General features: G+C 45.5%; 1 protein-coding gene across 4 annotated transcripts in view; it reads right to left on the reverse strand.

The window, feature by feature from the left end:
- LOC110502144 (DNA-binding protein SATB2) overlaps positions 1-15,731 on the reverse strand; it is a 78,582-nt gene that overhangs the window by 19,042 nt on the left and 43,809 nt on the right. For all 4 annotated transcript variants that reach the window (XM_036959272.1, XM_036959271.1, XM_036959270.1 and 1 more), the window contains exons 4-9: positions 8,909-9,035; positions 5,704-5,827; positions 3,430-3,532; positions 2,288-2,338; positions 1,590-2,170; positions 188-400 (exon numbers count right to left, since the gene is read on the reverse strand). In XM_036959272.1, the coding sequence (XP_036815167.1) occupies positions 188-400; positions 1,590-2,170; positions 2,288-2,338; positions 3,430-3,532; positions 5,704-5,827; positions 8,909-9,035 (1,199 nt within the window). The remainder of the gene's footprint in view (positions 1-187; positions 401-1,589; positions 2,171-2,287; positions 2,339-3,429; positions 3,533-5,703; positions 5,828-8,908; positions 9,036-15,731) is intronic.

The following is a 15,731-nucleotide window of genomic DNA, read 5'->3' on the forward strand; positions in this document are numbered from 1 at the left end:
TCAAAGAAAACTTTCCAACATCCATACGAAAACTAAAACACAAAGACAACATGATCCATGAGGCACAAATACAGACAGACATCACACAGTCAACCAGACACACACAGGCCCTGCTGTAGGGGAGTTTTGTGGAGAGTGTTTACAGTAGTTTTGGGGATCGGTGGGTGGTGGGTGGAGGGCGGGGTACCTGAGAGAGGCGGGGGCCCCCGGGACTGGAGGTAGGGGTAGGGGGCAGGCCGACAGAGGGGTTGATGCTGCGCTCACGCTCCTCCTGGTAAATACGGTCTCTCTCCCCCTCAGGGAGGATGAGGAAGTTCTGCATGGCTTTGAGGTTGACCAGCAGGGACTGAGAGGCAGAGCGAGGGTCCTCCTCCTTCCGCAGAATCTCCGACAGCAGGCCCTGGTGCACACACACACGCACACGCACACACACGCACACACACACACACACGCCGCCAACGTATACTTTTAGAATGAGTGGCTTGCAGCTTGTATACACACACACTGTACTCACTCGCACGTACACACAAGCATGCAGACACACACACACCCTTCACCTGCTCTAAAGCTGTAACCTCCCACCCCTCACGTGGGCTCCATATTGGCTCTAATGGGGTGTGTGTGAATGCAGCAGGTGTGTGTACTGCTGGGAGGGCGGAGGAGGAAACTGAACTGGAACGGGGGAACACAGCAAGCTGTTACACCAGATTACCTCACTCATAACACTATACAGAGAGATGAAACTGTCTGAAACTCAGAGGAGAAACCAAATCAGAAAATATTGCTGCTAATTTGTCTCAAAGTCATCCCAATAATCCAAATATAATGCTATTGTATTGAATGGGACATCAGCCTTGATATTCCTTCCATCCTCTCACCCTGTGTCTTCAGTTCTTCAGCCCTTCCCTACCCTGCCCTGCCCTGTGTGTGGCTAGACACTTTGTGGGTTTTCTGCCCTGTGTTCTGTTAAAGGCCATCCAAGTCTGGTTACCTGTGTTATGTTAACTGTATTACCTGTGTTCTGTTAGTCTGGTTACCTGTGTTCTGTTAGTCTGGTTACCTGTATTCTGTTAGTCTGGTTACCTGTATTCTGTTAGTCTGGTTACCTGTATTCTGTTAGTCTGGTTACCTGTGTTCTGTTAGTCTGGTTACCTGTATTCTGTTAACTTTATTACCTGTGTTCTGTTAGTCTGGTTACCTGTGTTCTGTTAACTGTATTACCTGTGTTCTGTTAGTCTGGTTAACTGTGTTCTGTTAGTCTGGTTACCTGTGTTCTGTTAACTGTATTACCTGTGTTCTGTTAGTCTGGTTATCTGTGTTCTGTTAACTGTATTACCTGTGTTCTGTTAGTCTGGTTACCTGTGTTCTGTTAGTCTGGTTACCTGTGTTATGTTAGTCTGGTTACCTGTGTTCTGTTAACTGTATTACCTGTGTTCTGTGAGTCTGGTTACCAGTGTTCTGTTAGTCTGGTTACCTGTGTTCTATTAGTCTGGTTACCTGTGTTCTGTTAGTCTGGTTACCTGTGTTCTGTTAGTCTGGTTACCTGTGTTCTGTTAGTCTGGTTACCTGTGTTCTGTTAGTCTGGTTACCTGTGTTCTGTTGAAGGCCACGCGGGCGAACACGGCCTGTGAGACGCTGGCCCTCTTCAGTTCATCCCTGACGTGCTGGTAGATATCAATGGAGACCTCCGCAGCAGACGGGTTGCTCCCAGGGTCCCCAGGGGCCCCTGCCTTGGAGGGGCGAGGGATAGGAGGGTGGTTGAGGAAATGCTGGTTGAGGGCCTGTGGATGCTGGTGGGCTAGCAGGCGGCTAACAGCTAGCTGCTGGTTGATGAGGTGAGCCATGGCTAGCTGCTGTCGAACCAGCTGAGGGCTGAGCTGGGGGGAGAGAAGCCCGCCTGGTCCGAGGAGAGGTTGGAGGGAGGTTGGAGGGCCGGGAGGGGGGACCTGGCCACGTAGGGGGGGGCTGTTGTGGTGCTGGCCATGGGGCGAGGGGGGGTGTTGTTGTTGGGATTGTTGTTGTTGTTGGGAGGGGTTTTGGGGGTCCCCGGAGCCACCCTTGAGGAGAGCACCTCCACCCCCTCTGAGGTGGCTGAGCTGGATCAGGCTGGCCAGGTGGGGAGGGGGACGCTGGCCCAGGACATAGAAGTCTGCCAGGCTGTCTCTCTCCACTGGGGAAGGGAAAGGAAGGTGGGGAGGGGGAGATGAGTGTGGTGCTTATCTAACACCACGGGACAAATTCTAACTTCAGTTAACCATAGAAACAGTACAAACAGTAGATTCGTCACCTTTGATTTCAGAATGTTCTCTTCCTGGCCACATCTTCTCCTGATAGTCTCCTAGGAAATGAGAGCGAGAGATAGGGTGAGATGCAAAACACTTCACAACACACACATATACACATTCCTCTCCTCTACACCTATCTGCACTCCTCAACTATGACTGACAGGACAGCCAGCCATCGGGAGATCACCCATTCCTCTCCTCTACACCTATCTGCACTCCTCAACTATGACTGACAGGACAGCCAGCCAACGGGTGATCACCCATTCCTCTCCTCTACACCTATCTGCACTCCTCAACTATGACTGACAGGACAGCCAGCCAACGGGAGATCACCCATTCCTCTCCTCTACACCTATCTGCACACCTCAACTATGACTGACAGGACAGCTAATCTTGGTTGTGAAAGTTGTCACTGCCTGAATCTGTCCACGAGAGATTACTCTCTGGGTCCGCATCAGGAGGCTAGCGAGCGATCAGCATGTGTTTCTCCCTGCCAGTCAGAGGCCAGAACTAATAGTGGAGTGGCTGTGTAACCCAACACTGCATCAACTCACTCTGTCAGACACCCGCTGCCTCCTTCCACATCACTCTATTCTCCTCTGGTCTCTCTGGGGTTCAGGCAGGGTAATAATAGAGCTATGGGGGGGATGGGAGTATGTGTGTGTAATGGAGGACAAGGAGGCTGGAGAGGAGAGGAGAAATTGTCCCGTGCAGGCTGTGTAATGGACAGACTGACAGACAGACAGACAGACAGACAGACAGACAGACAGACAGACAGACAGACGTGGGGGGGGACAGTGGTCTGTGTTGTACTGTAGGACCCCCTGTGGTTGTGGTTACACTGATGAGTCTGTGTGAATGGGGATGTCAGTTAACAGGCAACACTGAAGAGTCTGTGCGGCAGACTTTCAGACACCAGCGAGGGGTCAGCCCAGGACAGAACTGGGAATGGCCATTGGCCGCTAAGAGGCTGTCACTCAAATGGCTTGCCCAAATAAAGTACATGATAATCATTGTCTGTTTTAGGTTAGAGAAGGATAGGAGACAGTTTGTAAAGTGGCTGTGAGAAGGGGGTTGATATAAATGGTGTACAAGAGAAAATGGTCCATGCCAGCTGGAGATCCCAAGGGGTCACAAAAATCACCTTTGATTTTCTTATACTTCTTGTACCAGCGTCCAAACTCCTGGCATTTGGCAGTGGAGACATTGGCATAGTAGGAGCTGTTTACTATTGAGGAAATCATACTCTGGAGAGAGAGAGAGAGAGAGAGAGAGAGAGAGAGAGAGAGAGGGAGAGGGAGAGGGAGAGAGGGAGAGAGAGCGAGAGAGAGGTAGAGGGAGAGGGGATTGACTGGAGACAAATTTGCATGGTCGCTCACACACACACGATCATTGAAGAAGACGGACATACAGTGGGGCAAAAAAGTATTTAGTCAGCCACCAATTGTGCAAGTTCTCCCACTTAAAAAGATGAGAGAGGCCTGTAATTTTCATCATACACTTCAACTATGGCAGACAAATTGAGAAAAAAAATCCAGAAAATTACATTATAGGATTTTTTATGAATTTATTTGTAAATTATGGTGGAAAATAAGTATTTGGTCACCTACAAACAAGCAAGATTTCTGGCTCTCACAGACCTGTAACTTCTTCTTTAAGAAGCTCCTCTGTCCTCCACTCGTTACCTGTATTAATGGCACCTGTTTGAACTTGTTATCAGTATAAAAGACACCTGTCCACAACCTCAAACAGCCACACTCCAAACTCCACTATGGCCAAGACCAAAGAGCTGTCAAAGGACACCAGAAACAAAATTGTAGACCTTCACCAGGCTGGGAAGACTGAATCTGCAATAGGTAAGCAGCTTGGTTTGAAGAAATCAACTGTGGGAGCAATTATTAGGAAATGGAAGACATACAAGACCACTGATAATCTCCCTCGATCTGGGGCTCCACGCAAGATCTCACCCTGTGGGGTCAAAATGATCACAAGAACGGTGAGCAAAAATCCCAGAACCACACGGGGGGACCTAGTGAATGACCTGCAGAGAGCTGGGACCAAAGTAACAAAGCCTACCATCAGTAACACACTACGCCGCCAGGGACTCAAATCCTGCAGTGCCAGACATGTCCCCCTGCTTAAGCCAGTACATGTCCAGGCCCGTCTGAAGTTTGCTAGAGAGCATTTCGATGATCCAGAAGAAGATTGGGAGAATGTCATATGGTCAGGTGAAACAAAAATAGAACTTTTTGGTAAAAACTCAACTCGTCGTGTTTGGAGGACAAAGAATGCTGAGTTGCATCCAAAGAACACCATACCTACTGTGAAGCATGGGGGTGGAAATATCATGCTTTGGGGCTGTTTTTCTGCAAAGGGACCAGGACGACTGATCCGTGTAAAGGAAAGAATGAATAGGGCCATGTATCGTGAGATTTTGAGTGAAAACCTCCTTCCATCAGCAAGGGCATTGAAGATGAAACGTGGCTGGGTCTTTCAGCATGACAATGATCCCAAACACACCGCCCGGGCAACGAAGGAGTGGCTTCGTAAGAAGCATTTCAAGGTCCTGGAGTGGCCTAGCCAGTCTCCAGATCTCAACCCCATAGAAATCTTTGGAGGGAGTTGAAAATCCGTGTTGCCCAGCAACAGCCCCAAAACATCACTGCTCTAGAGGAGATCTGCATGGAGGAATGGGCCAAAATACCAGCAACAGTGTGTGAAAACCTTGTGAAGACTTACAGAAAATGTTTGACCTCTGTCATTGCCAACAAAGGGTATATAACAAAGTATTGAGATAAACTTTTGTTATTGACCAAATGCTTATTTTCCACCATAATTTGCAAATAAATTCATTAAAAATCCTACAATGGGATTTTCTGTATTTTCTCTTCTCATTTTGTCTGTCATAGTTGAAGTGTACCTATGATGAAAATTACAGGCCTCTCTCATCTTTTTAAGTGGGAGAACTTGCACAATTGGTGGCTGACTAAATACTTTTTTGCCCCACTGTATATCACCAGAGGAAGCCCCCCATGGAATTAAAACCCCTCAGCAGCCACACATGGCAGAGATCAACACCCTCTCATCCAGACAGCACAACACACTGATGAGGAATAGGCTTAGCCAGACATAAGGGCCCTGTTACCCTGTATTGCATTAAAAACAGGGCTATCTTCCACCCCAGGAATGAGACTGTCCCACTGGCCTCGGGCTAATTTTCCCTTGTTTCACACATGCATTATTTAACCTAGGACTAATGCTTTGTTTTGGGCAGTATGTAGTCTGTGCAAAAATAGTTGATGCTGAACCTGCTTAGCCACAGAGGTTGTTAAGCCCCCCACCCACCAATTGTGAGAGAATTTAGCAGATCAGTGTAGTAATGGACTGTTGTGGAGGTTTGATAGGGCTGAAGTATTACCTGTGACAGTGGGCACTCCTTAGCCAGTGTGCTTTGGTTCATCTCCTTGAGAAGCTCCTTAAGAGCGTTCCTCACCGTGGCGTGGTTCCACTGCTCTGACGGAAGATCCTCCAGCTTGGCAAAGCTACAGAATGTTAAATGAAGTCAGTCACATACTTCCTGTCCTGGCGCTGGTTGCACCTAGCCTGGGTAAACTAGACTGAACACTCCATTCAGTCTGGTTTAACCAGGCTAGGTTGCACCAGCTTTGGGTAAATTCCTAACTACATCATACTGAATTTTTTAAGTCATAATTATTGTCAATAACTAGGGAATTGGAATGCACATTCATACACTATATATACAAAAGTATGTGGACACCCCTTGAAATGAGTGGATTACGCTATTTCAGCCACACTGTTATTGATTGGTGTATAAAATTGCTCAAACAGCCATGCAATCTCCATAGACAAACATTGGCAGTAGAATGGCCCGTACTGAAGAGCTCAGTGAATTTCAACATGACACCGTCATAGGATGCCACCTTTCCAACAAGTCAGTTTGTCAAATGTCTGCCCCCGTCAACTGCATGTACTGTTATTGTGAAGTGGAAATGTCTAGGAGCAACAATGGCTCAGCCGCGAAGTGGTAGGCCACACAAGCTTCATGATTCATGGAGCGGGTTTTAATGGCCGAGCAGCCGCACACAAGTGTAAGATCACCATGCCAACCGTTGGCTGGAGTGGTGTAAAGCTCGGCGCCATTGGAAACGCGTTCTTTGGAGTAATGAATCACGTTTCATTTGGTGGAGGAGGAATAATGGTCTGGGGCTTTTTCATGGTTCGGGCCCCTTAGTTCCAGTGAAGGGAAATCTTAATGCTACAACGCTACAACAATAATGTTTACATATCTGGCATTACTCATCTCATATGTATATACTGTATTCTATACTATTCTACATTATCATAGTCACTTAGTAATGTTGACATATCTGGTATTTCTCATCTCATATGTATATACTGTATTCTATACTATTCTACTGTATCTTAGTCCGTTCTGCTCTGACATCACTCGTCCATATGTATATAGTCTTAATTCATTCCTACTTAGGTTTGTGTGTATTGGGTATATGTTGTGTAATTTGTTAGATATTACTTGTTAGATATTACTGCACTGTCGGAGCTAGAAGCACAAGCATTTTGCTACACCCGCAATAACATCTGCTAAACGCGGGAATGTGACCAATAACATTTGATTTGATTTTAGTCTGACATTCTAGACGATTCTGTGCTTCCAACCTTTGTGGCAACAGTTTGGGGAAGGTCCTTTCCTGTTTCAGCATGACAATACCCCACAAAGCGAGGTCCATACAGAAATGGTTTGTCAAGATCGGTGTGGAAGAACTTGACTGGCCTGCACAGAGCCCTGACCTCAACTCCATCAAACACCTTTGGGATGAATTGGAACGCCGACTGCGAGCCAGGACTAATCACCCAACATCAGTTCCTGACCTTACTAATGGTCTTGTGGCTGAATGGAAGCAAGTCCCCGCAGCAATGTTCCAACATCTAGTGGAAAGCCTTCCCAGAAGAGTGGAGGCTGTTATAGCAGCAAATTGGGCACCAACTCCATATTAATGCCCATTATTTTGGAATGAGATGTTCGACGAGCAGGTGTCCACATACTTTTGGTCATGTCGTGAATCACATCCAGAGACTGTATTATTCCACAAACCTCAACTCCTATCAGTCACTGAGGGCAATACCGGTTGTCAGGTGAAACCATCACCATGGAGACAGATGTAAACTGTATTATTCCACAAACCTCAACTCCTATCAGTCACTGAGGGCAATACTGGTTGTCAGGTGAAACCATCACCATGGAGACAGATGTAAACAAAGCTGGATGGTATGCAACAACACATTACCGACCACAATCCACTCATCTGTAGTCTATCTATCTCCATTTATCAGGAACATCTTCACTCACTCTTTGGGAAACTGCAAGTTACTGCAATGAAAGCCCTTTGCAAGTTCCTGCAATGAAAGCCCTCTGCAAGTTACTGGTATGAAATTCATCTGCAAGTTACTGGTATGAAATCCATCTGCAAGTTACTGGTATGAAATCCATCTGCAAGTTACTGGTATGAAATCCATCAGCAAGTTACTGGTATGAAATCCATCAGCAAGTTACTGGTATGAAATCCATCTGCAAGTTACTGGTATGAAATCCATCTGCAAGTTACTGGTATGAAATCCCTCTGCAAGTTCCTTCAATGAAAGCCCTCTGCAAGTTACTGCAATGAAAGCCCTCTGCAAGTTACTGGTATGAAATCCATCTGCAAGTTACTGGTATGAAATCCATCTGCAAGTTACTGCAATGAAAGCCCTCTGCAAGTTACTGGTATGAAATCCATCTGCAAGTTACTGGTATGAAATCCATCTGCAAGTTACTGGTATGAAATCCATCTGCAAGTTACTGGTATGAAATCCATCTGCAAGTTACTGCAATGAAATCCATCTGCAAGTTACTAGTATGAAATCCATCTGCAAGTTACTGGTATGAAATCCATCTGCAAGTTACTGGCATGAAATCCCTTTGAGAGAGAAAGGCAGATAATAGATAAATCTCTGATGCTGGGATCTGGGCTAGCTGTCTCCTTGGATCACTCACAATTTTGATTTTAAACTTAATGTTCCACTATGGTAAACTGTTGAACTATGAGAATCTATTGTGAAAGTGTAGAATATGCCAAGATGAGATCAGTCCCCCAAAGGAACTCCATTCTGATTCAGTAACTCCAACTAATTCCAACTTCATTCCAACAGTTGGAATGTGTAGTGTAGTCTATCTCCAAAATCCATCTATTTCTAAACATTGAAAAATCCTTTCAATAAATTGTCACTGCGCGCTTATAAGCTGTGTAGCTAAAGCTGTATCTGAAAATCACATTTCATGAAGCTCCCGACAAACAGTTCTTGTGCTGATGTTGCTTCCAGAGGCAGTTTGGAACTCGGTTGTGAGTGATTTTACAAGCTACAAGCTTCAGCACTCAGTGGTCCCGTCCTGTGAGCTTGGTGCTCATAGACATCTCCACTTCACAATAACAGCACTTAAAATTGACCGGGGCAAGTCTAGCAGGGCAGACATTTGACGAACTGGCTTGTTGGAAAGGTGGCAAAGGTGGCCCCTACAGTAACACACACGCTGGGACACACACACACACCTCTGTAGCTGTATGTGGAGAGTGACCATGTGATAGACGTCCAACAGCATGTCAGCCACTGTGGCTTCAGGAGCGTCTGTTAGGAAGTGGATGGGCAGAGGGTTCCAATGGCCCACCTTGATGATGCCTGAGAGAGAGAGAGAGAGCGAGAGAGAGAGAGAGAGAGAGAGAGAGCGAGAGAGGTAATATAGAGGTCAACTTTACACACAGGTAATATAGAGGTCAACTTTACACACAGGTAATATAGAGGTCAACTTTACACACAGGTAATATAGAGGTCAACTTTACACACAGGTAATATAGAGGTAAACTTCACACACAGGTAATATAGAGAGGTAGATTCTGACATTTATCCACTTTTCTCCGAACGTCAAATTTAGATTTGTGCGTTTTTGATTAATTGATTGATTGATTTAAGCATTCAGTCCTGATGGTTAAGTTAAGGGTTAATGCTTGTGATATGGTTCAGTCCTGATGGTTAAGTTAAGGGTTAATGTTTGTGATATGGTTCAGTCCCGATGGTTAAGTTAAGGGTTAATGTTTGTGATAGGGTTCAGTCCTGAATGGTTAAGTTAAGGGTTAAGGTTTGTGATAGGGTTCAGTCCTGAATGGTTAAGTTAAGGGTTAAGGTTTGTGATAGGGTTCAGTCCTGATGGTTAAGTTAAGGGTTAAGGTTTGTGATATGGTTCAGTCCTGAATGGTTAAGTTAAGGGTTAAGGTTTGTGATAGGGTAAAAAAATGTCAACCTTGGGATTGAACACTCAACCTTTGATCCGGAGTTATGCGATTATTGATGGTAATAATGCTCACTGTTGCCCCTAGTGGACAGTTTTAAAGGCATTTCCCAATGTTCTCAGGACATGTACAGAAATCCAATTTCAAGTCAATCTTGAGCGATCTGTGCTAACAATGTGCCAGTTGGCACATGACTCCCTATCTGTCTGCCCGTCTGAGTCTGTGAACGTGTGTGTTTGCTGTCTGTGTTTGTGTTTACGTGCCCATGGATATCTGTCAAGGTGTATGTGTGTGAAGGTCTTTCTCTCCCAGTGTAGCAGTTCATTCAGCAAGGCTGTAAAGCAGACAGAGGGAACAACAGATAAAACCTTATCTAATAGAATCTTATCAGCTATGGAAGAGACAACCAACCAGCTAGCCCAATCCCCCCCCCCCCCTCACACACACACACACACACACACACACACACACACACACACACACACACACACACACACACACACACACACACACACACACACACACACACACACACACACACACACACACACACACACACACACACCTGGTCTGCCACTAGTCTTTTATAGCAGGGGAGAAGAGCAGAAGACGTCAACGCAGCAGACAGACAAGACAGTGTGTGAGGGGGTAACTCGTCAACCCACTCACTAATACCTGCAATAAAACAGGTCAATGATTGTTTGATCTACCCAAATTGAAGGGCGTAAAAGAGGCGCTCGTTGTGTGAGGGATGGGTGGGATGGGCTGGGCTAACAGGGTGATAAAAGTTAACTTTTCTATAGAATAGATTTGTCAGCGTTGGGAGAGATCCCCTAACCCCTGCCCCCACTAATCCAGAGGTGCAGGCTTTTGTTACAGCCCAGCATTTAAAAAAAATACCTTCCGTACAATTGACCACTATATTGCAGGCTTTAGTTACAGCCCAGCCTTAAAACACAAAAAATGACCTGTAGTATAATTGACCACTATATTGCAGGCTTTAGTTACAGCCCAGCCTTAAAACACAAAAAATTACCTGTAGTATAATTGACCACTATATTACAGGCTTTTGTTACAGCCCAGCCTTAAAACACAAAAAATGACCTGTAGTATAATTGACCACTATATTGCAGGCTTTGGTTACAGCCCAGTCTTAAAACACAAAAAAATGACCTGTAGTATAATTGACCACTATATTGCAGGCTTTAGTTACAGCCCAGCCTTAAAACACAAAAAATTACCTGTAGTATAATTGACCACTATATTACAGGCTTTTGTTACAGCCCAGCCTTAAAACACAAAAAATGACCTGCAGTATAATTGACCACTATATTACAGGCTTTTGTTACAGCCCAGCCTTAAAACACAAAAAATGACCTGCAGTATAATTGACCACTATATTGCCTGAGAGACGAAGACTGTCTAATGTTGCTCGTGGCTGTCATCATTCACCAGAGAAAAAAGACTAAATATGCACATCCAACTGCAGGACAGAAGAACATATCAAAGAAGAAAGGTATGCTCTTAACTCTATTATGTTCCAATGGTGATTTAATCACACACACAAACAAAGACAATGTTCCCGAGTTGGATCTTCTTCAGATCATTATTCCCCCGACAGTAACAGGCTGACTACACCGCTCGCGTCACGTGCGTGAGTGTTGCAAAATACATTTTGAAATGTATGTTATTCAATTATTGCACCCACACTGCTCGCGCGCACCAACGAGCGTCTGCGTTGCCAAGGGATAAAATAGAAGTCAGTTCTATTTCTGACGCAGATCGCGCTGCAAGTCCTGCCTCTCCCATCTCCTCATTGGTTAATAGAAGCAGGTACCCACGTGCCATCTCCTCATTGGTTATACCCATGTGGGTGACTGAAAGACGAACGAGGTCAGTGGCAGTAATGCACCTCATTTATGAAAGTTGCCAATCGCAATATAAAGTCAAGAGAAGAAAAACCCTGGAAGGAGCAGAGATGACTAGAAACAATTCGGTTGACCATTTTATGTGTGGATTAATTGGTGGAGTAGAGGACCTTGTGCATGTCAGGTAAAATAACCACTCAATGTTTATATCCCAGGACAAACTATCTAGTAACAACAAGCTAGCTAAAAATGACAAATTAGCTAGCAACAACAAGCTAGCTAAAAAGGACAAATTATCTAGCAACAACAAGCTAGCTAAAAAGGACAAATTATCCAGCAACAACAAGCTAGCTAAAAAGGACAAATTAGCTAGCAACAACAAGCTAGCTAAAAAGGACAAATTAGCTAGCAACAACAAGCTAGCTAAAAAGGACAAATTAGCTAGCAACAACAAGCTAGCTAAAAAGGACAAATTAGCTAGCAACAACAAGCTAGCTAAAAAGGACAAATTAGCTAGCAACAGCAAGCAAATGCTTTTCAACCTGTCCCCAAATTAATATAATTGGTTCAGAGTTTGTTTTGATATTTTAACCTGCGTGTCGTGATCGTGTTTAGTGTAGGGGGACAAAATACATGTATGCACGATGGCGCAGCTGGTTTGGGTTCCGTGTAAGAGTTAGAGCAGAGAATAAAGAGATACATCAGTGGAGGCTGCTGACGGCTCATAATAATGTCTGGAATGGAGTATATGGAACGGTATCAAACACACACAACCCCAGGGACTCCATTCCAGACATTATTATGAGCCGTTCTCCCCTCAGCAGCCTCCACTGAGATACATTATGTCTGATGGTTTGTCCTTCAACACTTTAACACCACATTATACACTGTCCTTCTCTGGAGTTTCTGGCTGTTCCTTCATTTTGGATCAAAGGCTGTGTCCATCGACAACTTCAATCTACAAACAGAGATAATGAGTGTTGAAGGAGATGGAGAATATCTGTGTAAGATGTTAGGTACAAATAGCAAGAACACACACACACACACACACACACACACACACACACACACACACACACACACACACACACACACACACACACACACACACACACACACACACACACACACACGGCCTTCCTGAGACTCTGGCTGGCTGGAGCTGTGAAAAGTAAACAATGCTAATTGCATTACTATCCTCTAAATGAGATCCAGACAGGGCCTGGACAGATCCCGTCTCTCTCTCTCTCTCTCTCTCCCTTCTCCCATCCCCCTCTTCTCTCTCTCTCCCTCTGTCTTCCTCTTACTGGCTGTAGAAGCTCTACATAGATCTAACAGGGATGCTGTCTCACAAACACACCGACACAAACACAGAGCCACGTTTGTACATACGCGTGCACACAGAGCTAAATGTAATAGTCAAACAGCTCCAGTGTCATGCAAAACACATTTACTTCCTATTCTTTCAAAAATATGTGTTAGACTGAGTTGGGTTAAATGACCCAATCTTTCCGTCCCAGCAAGAGGCTGCGTTTCGTTTTCTAGCGTTTCCTCCTCTACTAACAATGTACAGTGCCTTGCGAAAGTATTCGGCCCCCTTGAACTTTGCGACCTTTTGCCACATTTCAGGCTTCAAACATAAAGATATAAAACTGTATTTTTTGTGAAGAATCAACAACAAGTGGGACACAATCATGAAGTGGAACGACATTTATTGGATATTTCAAACTTTTTTAACAAATCAAAAACTGAAAAATTGGGCGTGCAAAATTATTCAGCCCCTTTACTTTCAGTGCAGCAAACTCTCTCCAGAAGTTCAGTGAGGATCTCTGAATGATCCAATGTTGACCTAAATGACTAATGATGATAAACACAATCCACCTGTGTGTAATCAAGTCTCCGTATAAATGCACCTGCAGTGTGATAGTCTCAGAGGTCCGTTAAAAGCGCAGAGAGCATCATGAAGAACAAGGAACACACCAGGCAGGTCCAATATACTGTTGTGAAGACGTTTAAAGCCGGATTTGGATACAAAAAGATTTCCCAAGCTTTAAACATCCCAAGGAGCACTGTGCAAGCGATAATATTGAAATGGAAGGAGTATCAGACCACTGCAAATCTACCAAGACCTGGCCGTCCCTCTAAACTTTCAGCTCATACAAGGAGAAGACTGATCAGAGATGCAGCCAAGAGGCCCATGATCACTCTGGATGAACTGCAGAGATCTACAGCTGAGGTGGGAGACTCTGTCCATAGGACAACAATCAGTCGTATATTGCACAAATCTGGCCTTTATGGAAGAGTGGCAAGAAGAAAGCCATTTCTTAAAGATATCCATAAAAAGTGTCCTTTAAAGTTTGCCACAAGCCACCTGGAAGACACACCAAACATGTGGAAGAAGGTGCTCTGGTCAGATGAAACCAAAATTGAACTTTTTGGCAACAATGCAAAACGTTATGTTTGGCGTAAAAGCAACACAGCTGAACACACCATCCCCACTGTCAAACATGGTGGTGGCAGCATCATGGTTTGGGCCTGCTTTTCTTCAGCAGGGACAGGGAAGATGGTTAAAATTGATGGGAAGATGGATGGAGCCAAATACAGGACCATTCTGGAAGAAAACCTGATGGAGTCTGCAAAAGACCTGAGACTGGGACGGAGATTTGTCTTCCAACAAGACAATGATCCAAAACATAAAGCAACATCTACAATGGAATGGTTCAAAAATAAACATATCCAGGTGTTAGAATGGCCAAGTCAAAGTCCAGACCTGAATCCAATCGAGAATCTGTGGAAAGAACTGAAAACTGCTGTTCACAAATGCTCTCCATCCAACCTCACTGAGCTCGAGCTGTTTTGCAAGGAGGAATGGGAAAAAATTTCAGTCTCTCGATGTGCAAAACTGATAGAGACATACCCCAAGCGAGTTACAGCTGTAATCGCAGCAAAAGGTGGCGCTACAAAGTATTAACTTAAGGGGGCTGAATAATTTTGCACGCCCAATTTTTCAGTTTTTGATTTGTTAAAAAAGTTTGAAATATCCAATAAATGTCGTTCCACTTCATGATTGTGTCGCACTTGTTGTTGATTCTTCACAAAAAAATACAGTTTTATATCTTTATGTTTGAAGCCTGAAATGTGGCAAAAGGTCGCAAAGTTCAAGGGGGCCGAATACTTTCGCAAGGCACTGTATCTGTGGACAGACACAGTAGATTCCCCAGATACTAAATTAAAGAGGAAAAGCTATGAAGACAGTTTGTGTATAACTGCCCTCTCTCCTCCTTAATCCCTTCACCCTCCTCCTCCCTCTCTCCTTCTCGGTTTCCTTTCTCTCTCCTCTCTCTGTGTGCTTTCTGTTTATATAGCTCAGTTAGCTTTAATTTGGAAGAACTGTCTGTTTTCCTCATTGTGTGTCTCATTGTGCAGTGGAGGGTAAAGGCTGGCTGGTTAGGGGGCCTATGGACAGAGGAGGGTATTTGCTGGCTGGCTAGAGGGCCTAGGGACAGGGGAGAGGAGGGCTGGCTGGCTAGGGTGCCTGGGGACAGTGGAGGGTATAGACTAGGGGGCCTAGGGACAGTGGAGAGTATAAGCTAGGGGGCCTAGGGACAGTGGAGGGTATAGGCTAGGAGGCCTAGGGACAGTGGAGGAGATATGCTGGCTGGCTAGGGGGCCTAGGGACAGTGGAGAGGAGGGCTGGCTGGCTAGGGTGCCTGGGGACAGTGAAGGAGATATGCTGGCTGGCTAGGGGGCCTAGGGGCAGTGGAGGGTATAGGCTGGCTGGCTAAGGGACCTAGGGGCAGTGGAGGGTATAGGCTGGCTGGCTAGGGGACCTAGGGGCAGTGGAGGGTATAGGCTGGCTGGCTAGGGGACCTAGGGACAGAGGAGGGTATAGGTTGGTTGGGTAGGAGACCTAGGGGCAGTGGAGGGTATAGGTTGGTTGGCTAGGGGACCTAGGGGCAGTGGAGGGTATAGGCTGGGGGGCCTGTGGACAGTGGAGGGTATAGGCTAGGGGGCCTGTGGACAGTGGAGGGTATAGGCTAGGGGGCCTAGGAACAGTGGAGGGTATAGGCTGGCTGGCTAGGGGACCTAGGGGCAGTGGAGGGTATAGGCTGGCTGGATAGGGGACCTAGGGGCAGTGGAGGGTATAGGCTGGCTGGCTAGGGGACCTAGGGACAGAGGAGGGTATAGGTTGGTTGGGTAGGAGACCTAGGGGCAGTGGA

This window comes from Oncorhynchus mykiss, chromosome 22 (genome assembly GCF_013265735.2).
Source record: "Oncorhynchus mykiss isolate Arlee chromosome 22, USDA_OmykA_1.1, whole genome shotgun sequence".
Classification (NCBI taxonomy): domain Eukaryota; kingdom Metazoa; phylum Chordata; class Actinopteri; order Salmoniformes; family Salmonidae; genus Oncorhynchus; species Oncorhynchus mykiss.